This window comes from Suncus etruscus, chromosome 10 (assembly GCF_024139225.1).
Source record: "Suncus etruscus isolate mSunEtr1 chromosome 10, mSunEtr1.pri.cur, whole genome shotgun sequence".
Taxonomy (NCBI): domain Eukaryota; kingdom Metazoa; phylum Chordata; class Mammalia; order Eulipotyphla; family Soricidae; genus Suncus; species Suncus etruscus.
Genome location: NC_064857.1, coordinates 83,811,078 through 83,829,516, shown reverse-complemented (window position 1 = coordinate 83,829,516; position 18,439 = coordinate 83,811,078). Strand labels below are relative to the sequence as shown.

The 18,439-nt window shown below is 48.2% G+C and overlaps 1 protein-coding gene across 1 annotated transcript in view; it reads right to left on the bottom strand.

The window, feature by feature from the left end:
• EHD4 (EH domain containing 4) overlaps positions 1 to 18,439 on the bottom strand; it is a 93,640-nt gene that overhangs the window by 9,767 nt on the left and 65,434 nt on the right. Inside the window, exon 4 of the mRNA XM_049781554.1 lies at positions 5,208 to 5,620. Within this exon, the coding sequence (XP_049637511.1) occupies positions 5,208 to 5,620 (413 nt within the window). The remainder of the gene's footprint in view (positions 1 to 5,207; positions 5,621 to 18,439) is intronic.

The window sequence follows — 18,439 nt, the reverse complement described above, 5'->3', positions numbered from 1 at the left end:
TCGTGGAGAATAACCTGAAGTGTTCATACTGTCCTGTGTGAGCAGATGGAGCCTCTGTATTACATTCCTGAGGATAAGGGCTCAGGAGACCAGTCATTTCCCCTGAGAGAAGTCTGCCTTGGTTTAGCGTAGTTGGGGAGCAGAAGAGGCATCTGGAAGGCCAGTCACACTCACTGGGGAGACTCAGCCTCTTGTTGCTGGCTGGAGCCTTCCCCCTGGAATCTGTGGGTGTCTCTATCTTTGGTGCTCAGGCTGACAGCATTCTGGAGCCAGCACTCATTAAACTGGGGTGCCCATAGTTACTCACACCTCCATCCTCAATGACATTGTCTAAGCTCCCTTTTAGAGGCAGGTTCCTGCAGGCTTCTTAAGAACCTCCTACCTCATGGAGGTGATACTTTGACTGTGCCAGGCTGCTCGGAGATGGCTGAATCAACCTGCAGACCCTGATCCCAATCCAGTGTCTGAGGGCTATTGAACTGGTTTGAATTTGGGACTTACTCCTTGCTTTAGCTCAGGGATCACTCTTGGTGGGTTTAGGAATATGGGATGATGGGGGATCATAACCAGATTGGCTGCTGCAAGGCAAACATCTTACTGATTGTACTATCACTCTGGCCTGCTTTGAGCTAATTTTAAAGGTCCTGTGAGGGGGCTGGAGCAATCACACAGTGGGTAGGGAGTTTGCATTGCACTCGACCAACCTGGGAAGGACCCGGGTTCAATTCTCACATGGTCCCCCAGCCTGCCAAGAGTGATTTCTGACAGCAGAGCCAGGAGTAACCCAAGAAACCTGAGTGCTGTGAGTGTGGCCCCCAAACCTAAATAAATAAATAAATGTTAAAAAAAAAAGTTCCAAGGCTGAAGTGATAGCATAGCACTAAGACGTTTGCCTTGCACGCAGCCTACACAGAACGGACCGCAGTTTGAATCCTGGCATCCCATATGATCCCGAGTCTGCCAGGAGTGATTTCTGAGCACAGAGCCAGGAATAACCCCTGAGCACTGCCGAGTGTGACTCAAAAACCAAAAAAAAAAAAAAAAAATCCTGTGTTTGCCTTGTACACAGCTGATCCAGGATGGACGGTGGTTGGAATCTCGGCATCCCACATGGTCCCCCATTCCTGCCAGGAGCGATTTCTGAGCACAGAACTAGGAGTAATCCTGAGCACCACCAGGTACAACAACAACTATAAAAAAAGGTCCTGTAAGGCTGATCCTCTAAGGACTGTAAGGACTGGCCATTATCCTCTGTAGGATGATTCCCAGACACATTCACTTGGTTCTTCCAGCATCTCTGCAGCAGATCAGCAGCATAAACAAACAGGATAGTGGGGCTTAGAGTCAGACTCATGCCTAAGAAAACACTCCTATCGACAAGACTAAATTCCACAGAACCACAGTGAACCCCAATCACTTCCCTCTTCTTGTCTTTCTATTTTAATTGCTGGGTGTTAATTTCCCCCTTAGCAACCGCAACAAAAATTTGGGGAAGAGGTTTGAGCCACACCAGCAGATCTTTTTTTTGGGGGGGAGGCCACACCCAGTGACGCTCAGGAGTTACTCCTGGCTCTAAGCTCAGAAATCGCTCCTGGCTTGGGGGACCATATAGGACACCAAGGATTGAACTGAGGCCCGTCCTTGGTCAGCTGTGTGCAAGGCAAACGCCCTACCGACACCAGCAGATCTTAAGAGGCTATTCTTGACTGCACTAAAGAGTCACTCCTGGCAGGGCTCTGGAAACCATGTGTAGTGCTGGGGATGGAACCAGGGTGAGGGGTACCAAGTAGTCACCTTAAACTCAGTACTATCTTTCTGGTCCCATGCACAGAATTTTCTAATTTTTTAGTACTTTCGTTTGTTTTGGGGCCACACCCATTGGTCCTTAGGGTTACTCTTAGCTTTTCACTCAGGGATCACTCCTGGTGGGGTTCAGGGGACCATATAGGGTGCTAGGGGTCGAACCTGGGTCAGTTGTGTACAAGGTAAGTGTTCTACCTACTGTACTATCTCTTTAGTCCCATGCACAACAGATTTATAAAACAGCAAAGAGCATAGCTCAGGGGACCCCACAAGAATTCACAAGTTCCTAAACGGTCAGAAAACTGCTGATTAGCTCAAGTGCTTGTGGGTCTGGCCATTGTGCTGAGTTCTGCTTCTTGGCCCCTGCAGCTGAGAGCCTGTTTCCTGCCCCCGGACAGCATGGAACTTCCTAGGAGCAAACTGGCACTGAGAAGACAGGCTGGAAACATCTGCACTTCAAACATTCTCCTTCATGCGAAGGAACAGGCCAGTGGCTATTCTTCAGTGGACAAGAGAGTTAGGCTGTTTTTCCTCGAAGTCAGCTCAGTAAGTTGCTGGTCCCTGCCCTCACTTACAAGGACTCGCATTGTTCCTGCTCAGAGGACAGAGCTGCATTCTGTGTCTCCCTGAGCCCAGGTCACCAGCCTGCTCAGTTCCCATGGTGCTTGCTCCTTACTGCATCACAGGCCTGAGTCCTGCTGTATCTAGAGCCCACAGCAAGGCCTTCCTGTGAGAAATACCCATGGGTGCTGAGAAGTGGCTTCAAATTGGGGGGGGGGGGAATTTTGGGCCACACCCGGCGGTGCTCAAGGGTTACTCCTAGCTCTGGGCTCAGAAATCACTCCTGGCACACAAGGGACCATATAGGATACTGGGGATCAACCCAGGCCTGTCCCGGGTCAGCCACTTGCAAGCAAACACCCTACCGCTGTGCTATCCAGCCCCATTATCCTCGAACCATGACACCTGCAAAAGTTGTGACAGGATTGGCCACCTCTGTTCATAGAAAAACTTGGGGTACAACCAACGGGCTCAGGTCAGCTGTGCTGGCTGGAGAAGGGAAATACCATACACCATGGGGGTCCTGAAAGGAGCCAGTCGGAGACCCTATTAACAGGCACCATGCCCAGGCCAGGCAGGAAAGAGAAGGAATGTGAGGAGAGCTGTGAGTAAATGCTTGCTCACACCACCACCGTGCAGAACTGGGACAAAAGTGGCTTCGTTCTAAAGGGAAGCAGCCTGTACCCGGAAGAGAGGAAAAGGAACCATGACTCATAGGAGCACCTGAGGCTGCAGATTAGATGAGCTGAGCTGAGGGATGGGAGGGGAGCTAGAGCTGCAATGGGGCACTGGCAGCACTGAGCAAAGGACTGCTAAGTACTAGGTACTTTTTACCAGCACTGTATGAGTACTCAATATTGTGTGCATTGAGGACTAGACACTGAGCACTGATTATTGAGCACTAGGGAAACTGAGAACTGGGAGCACTAGGATGAGAATTAAGCAGAGAATAAGAGTAGGAGCAGAATTATTATTTTTTTGGGGGGAAGGCACACCAAGCTATGTTAAGGCCTTACTCCTGGCTCTGCACTCAAGAATTATTCCTGGCAGTGCTCTGGGAACCATATAGGGTCCTGGGGGTTGAACCAGGGACAGCTGGGTGCAAAGCTAATACCCTAATCACTGTACTATTGCTCCAGCTCCTAGATGCAGAATTCCACATGGGCTGTGCAGCAGGGAGAGTTTCTGTGTCCAGGACAGGGGTCAGAGAGGAGATGAGGGATGAATAAGGAAGCTTTGGCTTTGCTTAGGGTTCCCCTCTCATTGTCTTGTCTCCCTGGAGAGGCCCTCCCCCAGTGGGTGCACAGAGTCTGGAACATGAGTGGGTCAGTGTGGATGAGGTGGGGATGGGGCCCAGAGGGCAGAGCTATAGTCATTTGGGCAGCAGGAGGAGGTGGGTCCTTTTCTCCAGAAGGTGAAGGTGAAGTGAGTCGGCTTGACTTCCCAGCCAGCATAGTGGTGGGCTTGGGGAAGCTGAGGGCTGCTGTCAGCTGAAGCAGAGGTTAAAGCTGGGGCAGGGAGCATTGTCCTTTCATCCCGGAGTGGTCACTAGCAGGTCAGGAGAAGCTGCACATCAGCTATCTGACCTGATCCTTGTAAACTTGCTGTGAGGGAATTAGGTAGACTTCAGCTCTGGTTTCCACACCAGGAGGATGATAAGACTACCTGGGAACGATGGATGCTTATATCTGCATATATACGTGTGCCAGGGGCTAAGCCAAGGTATGTGGTCTACCACTGACCTACATCCTCCTCAGGAACTCTTACACATTCATATGCACACACATAAACACCCAACACATATATACAATACCATAATTGCACACACCCACAGACCCATGCATATACCTACACATATACTTATGTGTTCTCATACACAATCACATGTGTGTACTCACACATCCATACACTCAGGCATGTACACACATACATGTACCCTGCAGCAGGGTCTGGAGATCCACATGGAGCAGTCTTGGTGTTTCTGTCCTGGAGGGCTGGGTCAGCACTGGAGGCTGTGACCCCCAGAGCTGTGTAGTCTTTAAAGAACTGTGCTATGGGGCCCAAAGAGATAGCACAGCGGCGTTTGCTTTGCAAGCAGCCGATCCAGGACCAAAGGTGGTTGGTTCGAATCCCCGTGCCTGCCAGGAGCTATTTCTGAGCAGACAGCCAGGAGTAACCCCTGAGCACCGCCGGGTGTGGCCCAAAAACCAAAAAAAAAAAAAAAAAAAAAAGAACTGTGCTATAAGACTTCTGGGAGTCATGTGTTCTTCTCTCTTCAGAGATACAAGAGAACCGAGCAGCAGCCTGTGTGAGGGAGGCCCATACACCACCCACTGATTCTTAGCCTTTCAAGGTTCGGCTCCAACGTAGCATGGCTCAGGAGTGACTGGGATGGCCCCTCATCAGCCCACTTGGCTGGTTCTCGTGAGTCCACGCTCTGAGTGCTCCTTGGGCTATAGAGTGCTCCTTGGGTATAGAGCTATGGAGCTCTATACCTTGGGCATTTGGGTGACATCCGAGTACCTCACTGTGCTCTCCAGTTCAAGTAGTCACAGTTCCACTCTCCTGATATATTAGAAGCTTCCAGAGAGCAGGCACACGCAGGGCACACACCCCTCACACTGAACCCTCATAGGCCCCTGGGACAGGCTCTCCTCAGCTCCACTGCTGAGACTGGAAGAAAGGTTTGGACAGGAGTCACCTGGCCAAGAGCACAGAGCTAGAAGCCAGAATTTAAACAGCGGCACTGTTCTGGAGGCTCTTATTCCCTTCCCTCAGGTTCACCCCACATTCCCTCAGACAGATGCCCTGATTCCCCCAGCCCCAGGTTGTCCCAGGCTCACCTTGGCCAGCCTGGCTCTCTTGATGAGGTCATTAAGTTTCCGTACAGCTGCCTTCTGGGGGAGACCTTGGATGTCCCTGAAGAGGTCCTGGGCCTCTGCCTCAAAGAGGCGGCGGTTGTCTGTGTTCTGCAGAGGCTGAGCCCAGAATGAACCAATATAGACGCGGAGCACCTCGGGTGTGTTGATAACCTTGCCCAGCGACCACATGAGGGCCCCGTACACGCGCATCAACTGCTGTGTGTCCACCTGGTCGGCCTTGTTCAGTACCACGCGGATCTTGTCATCCTGGCCCCGGAAGGCCTTGATGGCCTCTGAGAATTCATCTGAGATGTCCAGTTTGTGAGCGTCAAAGAGCAGGATGATGCGGTCCACCCGCTCAGCAAACCACTGCAGGACCTGGCAGAAGTCATAGCCTGTGGGGAGAGGCGATGTCCTGAGTGTGTGAGCTGAGAAGCATTTCCAAGGGGGTCTGAGGGGCCACTGCCTGCAGGACTCCTGAAATGAGAGCCCAGGGTCTCACAAAGGCAGACTTGTGTTTTAGGGCTGAGGCACTGCCCCCACTCCCAAGACTCTTTTGTGGCTCCTTTCTCTGGACCTTGTTCCCTTCCACACCTGCTACCCGATCCAGTCTTCAGGAGTCTCTCAGATACCCCAGCACTGTCCTTTGATCAGGGGCAAAACCAGTCAGCCATGCTATAAAAACAAGGGCCTCAGGATGGAAGCTCTCACTTCTCAGGGTCGTTGGAGACAGCTCAGCTAAAGTTGGCATAGGCAAGACCCTGAGTTCAACCCGCACAGCGTCTTACCCCTACCCCTAGCACCGTTAAGGTGGCCCCTGAGCACCAAACCATCAGCCTGCACTGGCTAAATGCTGGCTATAGCCCCTATAGAAATAATCTTGCCTTGGGGCTGAAACAACAGTACAGTTGGTAGGGAGCTTTCCTTGAACATGGACGACCTGGGGTTGATGCCCAGCATCCCATATAATCCCCAGAGCCCTGCCAGGAGCAATCCCAGAGTCAGAGGCAGGAATAATTCCTGAGCACTGATGGGTGTGATCTAGGATCCTGTGCCCTGCTCTCACCAAAAAGAGACAATCTCTTTTTCCAAGCAGGCCAGAGATTAAAAGAGGAAAAACCTGGAGCCAGGGGTTATCACATGGGATATCCGAGAAGTCTGTGACCACAGAGGAATCACCTCTGGGTAACCCCAGGGTTGAGAGCCCAAGGAAGTCAGAGGGAGCCTGGAAGGACTAGACCACTATCGACTGTGGGAAGCAGGAATAGCTGAGTGTGTGGGACGATATTTCACCCATGGAGCTCTGGCACAGTCTCTGCGGTGCCCCCTCTCACATGGTGAGATCCACCACAGGCCTGATTTGTTCATCAGCAGGTGAACAACTAAATTTAGTTGGGCAACTAAATCAATACCCCTTGCACCTGTGATCACAACACGAAGTGGGGAGTCCTGAGGGAGGCAGATTCCCAGGAAAGCAAACCAAAGGAAATGGATCTCACAGCCTTCGTTCCACCTTGGTCTGGAGGAGCAGGAACTGGAGTCTTGGACTACACTGGCAGAGTCCAGCAAGTACTTCTCCTGGCTCCTGTGTTTGTGCCCTCACCGCATACTTTTTTTTGGGGGTGGGTGGGTGGGTAGTTGGGTCACACTTGGCAGTGCTTAGGAGTTACTCTGCGTTCAGAAGTCACTCCTGGCAGGCTCAGGGGACCACATGGGATGCCGGGATTTGAACTGGGGCCCGTCCTGTGTTGGCCATGTGCAAGGCAAATGCCTTACCGCTGTGCTATTGCTCTAGCCCCATCACCACATACTTTTACTCGGTATTGACACTTGACCTTTTTGCTTACATACTTAAAAAACTATCAGGGACCAGAGAGACAACACAGGAGGTAGCGTGTTTGCCTTGCACAAGGCTGACCTGGGTTCAATCCCTGGCATCCTATATGGTTCCCTACCCCCCAAGCCTGCCAGGAATGATTTCTGAGTGCCACTAGGTGTGGCCCAACCCCCCCTCCCCAATTTAAATCAGGGACTGGAGCAAATGGGAGGATTCTAGCCTTCCATGTGGCTGACCTGAGCCTCTGAGTCCTAGCCCCTAGTCATCTGAGCCCCACCAGAAGTGATCCCTGATTGTAGAGCCAGGAGTAATCCTGAGCACTTGTTAAGTGTGCCCCCCAAAACAAACAAAATTTAAACCTATTTTATCTGCTTTTTTGTAGTTCTGGGGATCAAGCCCAGCACTTTACACATGCAAGGCAAACTCTTCTGGGGAGTCATATTCCTTGCTGAGTCTAGTTTATTTATATCTAGCACAGGGGTCCCCAACTGCTCCCTTTCAGAAAAATAATCACTCCATATTCTCTGGAAATCTTTCTCCTTTTTTCTTTTTCTTTTTTGGGGGGGGGGGTCACACCCGGCATCACTCAGGGGTTACTTCTTGGCTCTGTGCTCAGAAATTGCTCCTGGCAGACAGGGGTGGGGGAACATATGGGATGCCGGGATTTGAACCACCATCTGTCCTGGATAGTCTTCTTGCAAGGTAAATGCCCTGTTGCTGTGCTATCTCTCCGGCCCAATCTATCTCCTTTTTATTGTTTTGTTTTGGGACCATACCCTGTGGTGCTCAGTGGATACTCCTGTCCCTGTGCTTAGGAGACTGCTGGGGATGGAACTTGGGCCTTAGGTAAGCAAAGCCTGAAATCTCTGGCTGCACAGCTTAAGTCCCCATGCTCTTTTGTCCTGGTTTGCACCTGAAACAAATCTCAGATTAGGCTCCTACACTTCCTGGCTGAGGAAAGTGTCTGGCAACTCGAGGCATCTCAGCAGGACTCAGGAGGGGAGAGAAACAAGGTTTTCTGAGAGATTTGTTCCTGATGTTAGCCAGGCCCACAGATGCTGTTTAGTCAGACCATGCCAGTGTGTGCTATGACAGAGCTATCACCTAAAAAAGGTTGACACTGAGGACCTTTGGACAGAATATGGCTGCTGAGTATGGTTTTCTTTCCTTTTCTTTCTTTTTTGGCCACACACAGAGATGCTCAAGGGTTACTCCTGACTTTATACTCAGGAATTTTTTCTTTTTCTTTTTTTTTGGGGGGGCCACACCCGTTTGATGCTCAGGAATTACTCTTGGCTAAGCACTCAGAAATTGCCCCTGGCTTGGGGGGACCATGTGTGACGCCAGGGGATCGAACCGCGGTCCTTCCTTGGCTAGCGCTTGCAGACACCTTACCTCTAGCACCACCTCACCGGCCCCTCAGGAATTATTTCTGACAGGCTCAGAGGACTATAGGGAATGCTGGGAATTGAGCCTGGGTTTGCCACATTCCAGGCAAGAGCTCTACCTGCTGTGCTCTCTGTCCCCCACCCCACCCCCCAATTGTTTTCTTTAGCCTCTGAAGAGTCTTTGAATTTCAAGTTGCTTATCTTTGATCTGAATCTGAATGCCTGGTCCTCACAGCACCACAGCTCTGATGATGCATTTCAGGACAAACTGGGGTCTCTGGAAAGCCCCCTTGTTCTCCCAACTTCCTTCAAAGTTCTGTCACCCTCTTCCCCAGCACACACTTTCAGCTTCCTGGTGCAAATTCTGTTGGGTCCTGCTGACTGTGCTCTTTCAGCCAGGGCAGTGACACCAAACAGAGGTCTCAAACATACATTCTTTTTTTTTTTTTTTTTCCTTGGTTTTTGAGCCACACCTGGTGGTGCTCAAGGGTGACTCCTGGCTGTCTGCTCAGAAATAGCTCCTGGCAGGCACAGGGGACCATATGGGACACCGGGATTCGAACCAACCACCTTAGGTCCTGAATCTGCTGCTTGCAAGGCAAACGCCGCTGTGCTATCTCTCCGGGCCCTCAAACATACATTCTGAGAAATTCTTTTTTTTTTTTTGGTTTTTGGGCCACACCCATTTGACGCTCAGGGGTTACTCCTGGCTATGCGCTCAGAAGTCGCTCCTGGCTTGGGGGACCATATGGGACACCGGGGGATCGAACCGCGGTCCGTCCTAGGCTAGTGCTGGCAAGGCAGACACCTTACCTTTAGCGCCACCGCCCGGCCCCCATTCTGAGAAATTCTTAGAACTACGCCCAAGGAACATGATTTTCTAAACCAGTTAGTCCACCTTGCCCTAAACTGGAAATTCAGCCATGTACTCACCAGGTAACAGGTCCTCCTGTAAAGGAACATGTCATCATCAGTCAAACACCAGTTACTGACATAGCACCACACACAACTCAGAAACACCACGAGAGAAGCCAGACCCCAGAGAACAGGCTGCATGGCTCTGTGCATATTAAATCTCCAACATCAGACCTAAGCTTCATGACAGAAAGCAGATTAGCAGGGAATGGGACCAGCACCAAAGTGGCATAAACAAATGGAGCTGTTTCCTGGTAATGGTGTACAGTACAAACTCACATAGAGAAGAAAACAGGCCAGATAGCAAAGGAAAGAGCTCAAGACTGTTCAAGTTACTTAAACACAAGCATCTCCATGAAGCACCAAAGGACCAAAGGACCAAAGGCTTAGAGTGCAAAGGGTCTACCTAGATATGAAGTTGGATAGAGTTAAGGCAGAAGTCCTACATCTAAGGCTGAATCAGCCTTAAACAAAGAAGCTAATGTGAACTTTGACTTATTTTTTGGAAGCTTGAGAGTTGTGCAATTACACTAGAGTTTTTGAAATTGGGAACAAAGTGACAGTACCGCGGGTAGGGCATGTTTACCTTGCACGTGACTGACTCAGGTTCAATCCCCAGCATCCCATATAGTCCCCTGAGCTAGCCAGGAATAATTGAGGAGTAAACCCTGAACACCGCTGTATGTACCCCTCACGTTCATAGAGTCCATGAACTTGAGGGGATAGAGTGTTCCACAGTGAGCATCAAGGGTGGGGAGGATCTGAGCTGATACAAAAATTCAGAACCAGGGGGGCTGGAGAAATAGATGAGTTAAGACACTCATCTTGGATATTGCCAATCCCACTTTAACTCCTAGCACCTCATACTCATATCGCCAGGAGTGGTCCCTGAGCCCACAGGTTGTGACACAAGAACCAATTGACCGAACAATTGGTACCAAATAGGCAAAAGGAGACATGACCAGGGGCATAAAAGGTGAGTGTGTGCAGTAATATGTGTATATGATAATGTGTATATGTATGTGGGCATGTATGCAGGGACTGCACATGTATGTATGTGTGTGTGAGCATGCAGAAGCATGCAGGTGAGGGTGGATTATATTGAGGAGTCTCATTGGAGAGGACAGGAATCAACATCATAAAAGGACTGTCCCCATGATGCTCAATATTTTTATAATATGGATTCATCCAATTACAGATATCATTGAATTGTAGATATTATAGACATTTATTAGTCTGAAGAAAAAATGGAGAAACAGTCTAATTGCTTAAAAATATAGTTTCTATCTCTGCAACAGGATCCCACAGCTAACCAGAATTTGGCTGGTAGGAAGTCCCAGCTTGGCAAGGCTGGTTCCATGTTCTGGAACAAAGTGAGGGGGCAGGCAGGAAAGGGCCCCTCCCGCCAATCAGTGGCTTCCTGTAACAGCCCCATGGAAACATGTGCTCTGTATCCCAGCCGGTGGGACCCACCAGGAAAAGGGCTGTTAGGATTGAACAGCAGCCATGGCTCAGGTAAACACTGGGCAGGACTTTGAGGAAGCAAATCTGACCGTCTATTTTTAATCGAGAGGCAGAAAAAAAAAATGCCTGTATTCTTCCGAGAGCCAAGCTTCTTACTTTGTGAGTTTTAAAACAAGATACGTATCAGCCAAAGGATGCCAGATAACAGAGGTGAGTCAGAACTGAGGCCTGGATCTCTCTGCCAGCACCCCAGCTTCATTCTTGGGGTGAGCTTGGGGTGGGCAAGCCAGAGCTTCCTCAGGCCTCTCTTCTCCAGTGAGGTCCTGTCATGCTCTCCTGGAGCTAGTGTACCCCCCATCCCAGGCCAGGCCATGCCCTCTCTGAGCACTGAAGTTGCTGATTTGGGTATTATTGACTTATTTCCCTGGGGTTCCCTGGAAATTATATCCGTCTTTGTGTTACTCTAACAATAAGGTGATTGTCCATTGTCCTGATGGGCACTGAGCATGCCCACTTGCCCTCCACTGACCTTGGTCCCCAGGTTCCTTCCTTTCTAATCTTGCTCTTAAATGCTTCCCACCCTTTCTAAGAATTCAGATTATATCCCAAACAGTGAACGTTCCGATTCCTTCTAGTATAAATGTTTATAGGAAAAATTCTCTCTGACTGGCGCCCATTGACCTCTCCAGTTTTTTGCCATTATTCTTCCTACATCCCACCTGCCCCACCCACAACATGGGGTTCCTGCTGTTCCCAGGAAGCCCCCCACCTTCCTGTCCTTGTGCCTTGGCCCAGACATCTCCATCTGCACTGAACACCCTTTCCGCTTCTCCTGGTACAACTTTCCGTCCCTCTGGGCCACTCCCCTGCTCTGTGGAAATGAACCAGCCTGCCTATTCTTCCTGGTTCAGAAAGAACAGGGTTGTTCTCTGCCCCAGCCTGAGGGTATGTGGGAGCCCCAAAGCCCACCACAGATTGCTGCTTCCAGCTTCCCTGCCTTGAGCTTCCACTGTGCCCATGAGTCAGGTGTCACACTCACTGTGGCAATGCACTCAGTGATCCTGGTAAAATACTACATATGCAAACAAGTTATTATCTAATAGATATAGGAACATAAATTTTGTAATGCAGTTAGGCCTTATACCCTGAAAACTGGCATAATGACTTGGCTCAGGCCTCTGAAGAATGGGCATTGCCCATACACCCCTGAACCATTGACCATCTATGGAAACAACCACAATTGTCTACAGCATCACCAGGAAGCAAATCTCTACCAGGAAGACCCTACTGCTATCTTGGCATTGATTTTACTCCAAGGAGTGTTCCCTTAACACCCAGATGACTCAGCAACAGCAACAACTTGCTTGCAGATCAGGACACCCCGAATCTAATGGTGAGGTGAAACTAGAGGACGCTCTACATCCTGACTTCAATGAAATACTGAAACCAGAATCTTTAATAACAGAAACTGGACACCAACAACAACTAAGGTGTGAAAAAATTTCGCCATGAACACAAAGAATGACTCAGGGGTTAAACAACCTAGTATGCCTGGAAACCAGAGTCAGTCTTATGCCAGAAAACTTCAGGGATAAGGTGTCTTTGTATTTAGGCTAATTAGGCTAAGGCTAAGGCTTATATGTATTAGGCCAAGGCTGTTTTTATTTTATTTCTCCTTTTACCCATATTTGCTGGGCCAATGCAAACAACAATTGCCACTCTCACACGGTTATTACTGTATTTTATTTTATTTTATTTTATTTTATTTTATTTTATTTTATTTTATTTTTTGGTTTTTGGGTCACAACCGGCAGTGCTCAGGGGTTACTCCTGGCTATCTGCTCAGAAATAGCTTAGCTCCTGGCAGGCACGGGGGACCATATGGGACACCGGAATTTGAACCAACCACCTTTGGTCCTGAATTGGCTGCTTGCAAGGCAAACATCACTGTGCTATCTCTCCGGACCCTACTGTATTTTTTTTCCTTTCTTTCTTTAAAATATATATTTTATTTAAGTAACATGATCATAGTTGGGTTACAGTCACAAACAGAACACCCCCCTTCACCAGTGTAACATTCCCCTTCCCCCCTTCCCTTCCCCTGCCTATATTCGAGACAGGCTTACTAAACTTTCTGCTGGTGCTTCAATGAATTCATTGTGAGTGAATAATTTTCAAAAAATATTCTTTCCTTTCTCTTCCATCTCTTTAGTTTTTCTTTCAATTTTCTATTTTTTTAAACATGTTGCTTTAGGTCTCCCTAAAAATGTATTATGATCAGTTATGTCAACTATGTAATGCATTTTCTTTAAATAAATTAATTAAAAAATAAATTTTATTTTTGATTTTGGACCACACCCTGCAATGCTCAGGGTTTATTCTTGGCTCTGCATTAACGAATTACTCCTGGTGGGACCATAAGCAATACCAGGGATTAAACTCAGGTCAGCTGCATACAAGGCAAGTGACTTATACACTGTACTATTTCTCTGGCCCCTAACATAAATTTCTTTTGTTGTAGCAAGGATTGAATCCAGGACTTCACACAATGCAGTCAAGTGTTTTACTGCTGATTTATGTCTTTGGCCTATTGTGCTTCTCTCCTCTCCTTTTCCTTCTTCTCCCTCTTTCTCTCCTTGTCTTCTCTTTTCTTTTGGTTCTTGGGCTACAACCAGTGTTGCTCAAGGGTTACTCCTGGCTTTCTGCTCAGAAATAGCTCCTGGCAGGCACGGGGGACCATATGGGACACCGGGATTTGAACCAACCACCTTTGGTCCTGGATCGGCTGCTTGCAAGGCAAACACCGCTGTGCTATCTCTCCAGGCCTGTCTTCTCTTTTCTTTTACTAATTTTAGACAGTACAAATCATTTCCAAATAAACATCAACTATCTGCAGTTGCATGGGTATTAAAAATATATTTTCCAAAAAAGCCCCTCCGGTCAACAATAGTAGTTCCTTGCATACATGGACAAGCCCCACATTGTTTCCAGGCTAAGTTTACTTTGCAACTGGAAAAGGCTGTTTCTGAAAATGTTACTGGGCTTGAGTGCAGTGATACTAAAAATAAAGGCAGCAAGTATTTATTGAGCTCCAGCCACATTCTTTTTTTTTTTTTTTTTGGTTTTTGGGTCGCACCGGCAGCACTCAGGGGTTTCTGGCTCTATGCTTAGAAATTGCTCCTGGCAGGCTGGGGGACCATATGGGATGCTGGGATTTGAACCTCCATCCTTCTGCACCTAAAGCAAACGAACGCCTTACAGCTATGCTATCTCTCCAGCTCCTCCAGCCACATTCTGCCTTAGTCTCAGAGCTTTATCTCAGTGATAACCTGGGAACCTCACCCTGAGACCCTCAGGTGGGACTGTTCTGGGGGCTGTTAGCCCATGTTACATGTGAGCCATGGAGGCACAGAGGCTCTGTGATGTGCCTGTGTTGTGAGGCTATGTATAAAGAGAGCAGAATTGGAACCCAGGAACTCTCACCCCCAAACCTGTGCTTCCGCCACTGGACTGGACCCTACACACACCAGGATCGGGGAATCAAGGTGGCTTTAATTTTCTTCTTTTTGAGTTTTTTAAGTCATTTCTAAGTATTCTACCTTCATCCTATACTACTTTTTGTTTTATTTATTCATTTGTTATACCTAGTGGTGCTCAAAGCTTACTGCTGGCTCTGTCCTCAGGGGTCACTCCTGGTGGGCTTGGGAGACCATTGAGATGCTGGGAATCAAATCCAAGTTGGCCACATGCAAGGCAAGCACCCTTCCCACTGCACTAAATAGTGCTCCAGCCCCATGATCCTATACTATTTTTGTATTTGGAAAAATAGAAGTGCATTGTAAAATGTAGGGTTAGTAGAAAAATTTTGTTTCTGGGAGCCAGAGCTCAGAGTCAAGCGTAATCCCTGGGGCCAGAGAGATAGCATGGAGGTGAGGTGTTTGCCATGCATGCAGAAGGTTGGTGGTTCGAGTTCCGGCATCCCATATGGTCCCCTGAGCCTGCCAGGAGCGATTTCTGAGCATACAGCCAGGAGTAACTCTTGAGTGCTGCCAGGTGTAACCCAAAAAACAAAAAAAATAGAGTAATCCCTGAGCACAGCTAGGGGTTGCCCCCAAAACAAAACAAAATAAGAAGCTTTACAGTGTCTAAAAGGAATAAAGGGAGAGAGAGAGAGAGACAGAGAGACAGAGACAGAGAGAGAGAGAGACAGAAAGAGAAAGACAGAAATGAGAAATGCATGCCATAGACAGGCAAGAGTGAGGGCAGTGGGGGAGGGTAAGAGAGAAACTGGGAACATTGGTAGAGGGAAATGTGCACTTGTAAAAGGTGTTACACACTGTATGACTGAAACTTAATCATGAATAATTTTGTAGCTGTGTATCTCATGGAAATTCAATTAAATAATTTATTTAAAAAATGGAGATTGTTCCTTTTCATCTAGATCTATGTTTGAATTTCCAGCACTTTCCTTTTCAAGAGGACTGAAGGTAAAACAGAATCTCTGCAAAGACAGAATCTCTGCAAAGATTTCCTGGTGAAAGGCCACCCTAAGTCTGTTGGAGCAAAGAGAAGGAACTGAGTTAAGTGCAACAAGTCACAGATGTTTGTCCTCCAGCCTCTGGCCCTTTCTTCTTAGCCTCTTATTCTTCTACCCAGATGATCTGAGAGCTATAGTGTGGTATGTGTGTGGGGGTGCTGAGGGGACACACCTAACACACTGTGCCTGTTGAGACCTGAACAGTGGGAAAGGCCATTTGGTTCATGACTCACCCCCTCTAGCCAGGGAGGGGATTTAATCTCTGAACAGATCAATTAAAAACTCAGGGGCTAGAGGGATAGCACAGTGGACAGGGAGTTTGCCTTGCATATGGTCAATCCAGGTTCCATCACTCGCATCCCATATGGTCCCTCATGCCCTACCAGCATAATTCCTGAGTGCAGAGCAAGGGGAAAAACCCCTGAATATCACTGGGTATGCCCAACCCCTCCCCCAAAAAACCCTAACCCCCCCAAAACAATCCCAGATTGGAATCTGTTCTAGGCTGAATCTAGTGCTTTTATCATCTGACTCCACTCTCCACTCTTTCTGTTGGAATTGAATCCAAGTCCCTTTGAATGCTCATCTCGATGCCTGTTTCCTAAAATAAATAAGTGAACTTTACAATCTGTTGCTCCTTCCTCTGGGGATGCTGAACTCTCTGGAATCATGAAGAACAGATGGGGGCTGTGTACCACTATCCCCCTTCTGAGCACAGGGACTCAAAGACAAGAGCTTGATACGAACATTCAGCCTGTTTCTGGTCTCATGACCCAGTCAGAGGGACAACTGGGTTTTGAAACTTATTTTCTTTTTTTTTTTTTTTTTTTGGTTTTTGGGCCACACCCGTTTGACTCTCAGGGGTTACTCCTGGCTATGTGCTCAGAAATCGCCCCTGGCTTGGGGGGACCATATGGGACGCCGGGGGATCGAACCGCGGTCGGTCCGTTCCTTGGCGCGCTTGTAAGGCAGACACCTTACCTCTAGCGCCACCTTCCCGGCCCCGAAACTTATTTTCTGTCTCATATAAAAAATTAGATGAAGGGGCTAGAAAAACAGTAAGGTGGATAGGGCATTTGCCTTCCATGCAGCTGACCTGGACCATATCCTGCATGGTCCCTAGAGCATATGCAAGAGTGATTCCTGATGCAAGGCCAGGAGTAATCCCTGAGCTTTGGTGGGTATGGACCTAGAACAAAACCAAAAACAAATAAGCAAACAAAATTTAGGTTAAGAAGCAGGATCCCAGGGGCCCGGAGAGATAGCACAGCGGTGTTTGCCTTGCAAGCAGCCGATCCAGGACCAAAGGTGGTTGGTTCGAATCCCGGTGTCCCATATGGTCCCCCGTGCCTGCCAGGAGCTATTTATGAGCAGACAGCCAGGAGTAACCCCTGAGCACCGCCGGGTGTGGCCCAAAAACCAAAAAAAAAAAAAAAAAAAAGAAGCAGGATCCCTAAAGCAGCCTGAATCCTGGAAGAGCTAGCTGGTCCCACAGTGTCCCAGGCTCTTTGCCAGAGAGAGAAGTTGGTGAAAACCTTCCAAAAGAAGGAATCTGGCTCAGCTGGGTCTCTGGGTCAGAGGGTTCTTTCTGTGTCTTAATTATACTCCCAGGTAGGAGTTCTGAATTTAAAGTTTTATGAGATTAAAATAAAAGTCATATTCTCGGAGAATAAATTTAGCTCAGTGTCTGTGTATAGTACAGATCTCAAGTAGTTAGTATAGCTCAGTCAACTATAGAACCAGCACTGCAAAACTGGGCCAGAGAAATAAATAACAGAGATAGCATTTGCTTCCCATGTGGGTTCAATCTCTGGCATCCCATATGGTCCACTGAGCACTGCCAGTAGTAAGTCCTGAGTGCAAAGCCAGAAGTAACTCCTGAGCATCACTGGGTGTGACCCCAAAACCAATCAAACAAACAAACAAAAATTAAAACTGGGACCAGAGTGATAATACAATAGGTGGGACATTTGCTTTGCTGGTTCAATCACTACTATTTCATATTATTCCCTGAGCATTGCCAAGAGCTGGAGTGATCTCTGAGTGCAGAGCCAAGAGTAAGCCCAGGGAACAGCTGGGTGTGAGCCCCCTGCCACCTCGATGCACATGTGCAAACACACAAATTCCACAAAACTTGGACTGGAGTGATGGAGTGATAGTACACCAAGTAAGACATGTACTTTCATGAGCTCAACCCAGATTTGATCCCTGTCATCATCTATGGTCCCCTGAGCCCAAGCAGGAGTGATCCCTGAGTAGAGCCAGGAGTAAGCTCTGAGCACTGATGAATGTAGCCCACCCCACACCCCAAAATGTGGGGCCAGAGATTCAGTATCACATGCAAGGTGCTTGCCTTGCATGTGATTGACCTGAGTTTGATCTCTGGTATCTCATATGGTCCCCAGAGTCTTCCTAGGAGTGATCCCTAAGCACAGAGGCAGGAGTAAGCCCTGAACATTGCTGGGTGTGGTCTCCTTCCAAAACAAAAATCACAAAACAAAACCAAAAGAAGCAGAAGTAGGGGTCTGGAGAGATGGTCCAATGGGCTTAGTACAGGCTTTGCATGTGAAGCGTGCAAGGGTGCGGAGTCTGAGTTTGAACTCCTACACTGCATGGTCCTGTGAACACCACCACGAATGACCCTGAGCAATGCCAGGTATGAGTCAAATATGCCCTCCCCTAAAAAATAGAACAGCATTGTGGAGGGGATAGGAACAAGGACTGAGTCATTCTCTGATAACATTAACATTACCTAGCTACAAGCTTATCTTATCACACTAGATTCATTGAACTCATGTATTTGAGCCTGAAGGCTCTTGTAGGGTTTCCAGGTGGGTACTTAGTTGTCCTGAGACTTTTGGAAACAATTCTGTGCCAGAAGAGACTCCAGAGGAAACACACATAATGGGAGATCATCACGGATCGTGGAGAAGTCAAACTTCCAAGACCGTGATGAATAGGGCTTAGGAGTCAGCTGCACACACAGACAAATTGCCCATCTCTCATTTTCCAAGTGGGCTTTGTGTACTCCGGGTAAGAACATCTCACACAATACACCAATAAATCAGAGTCA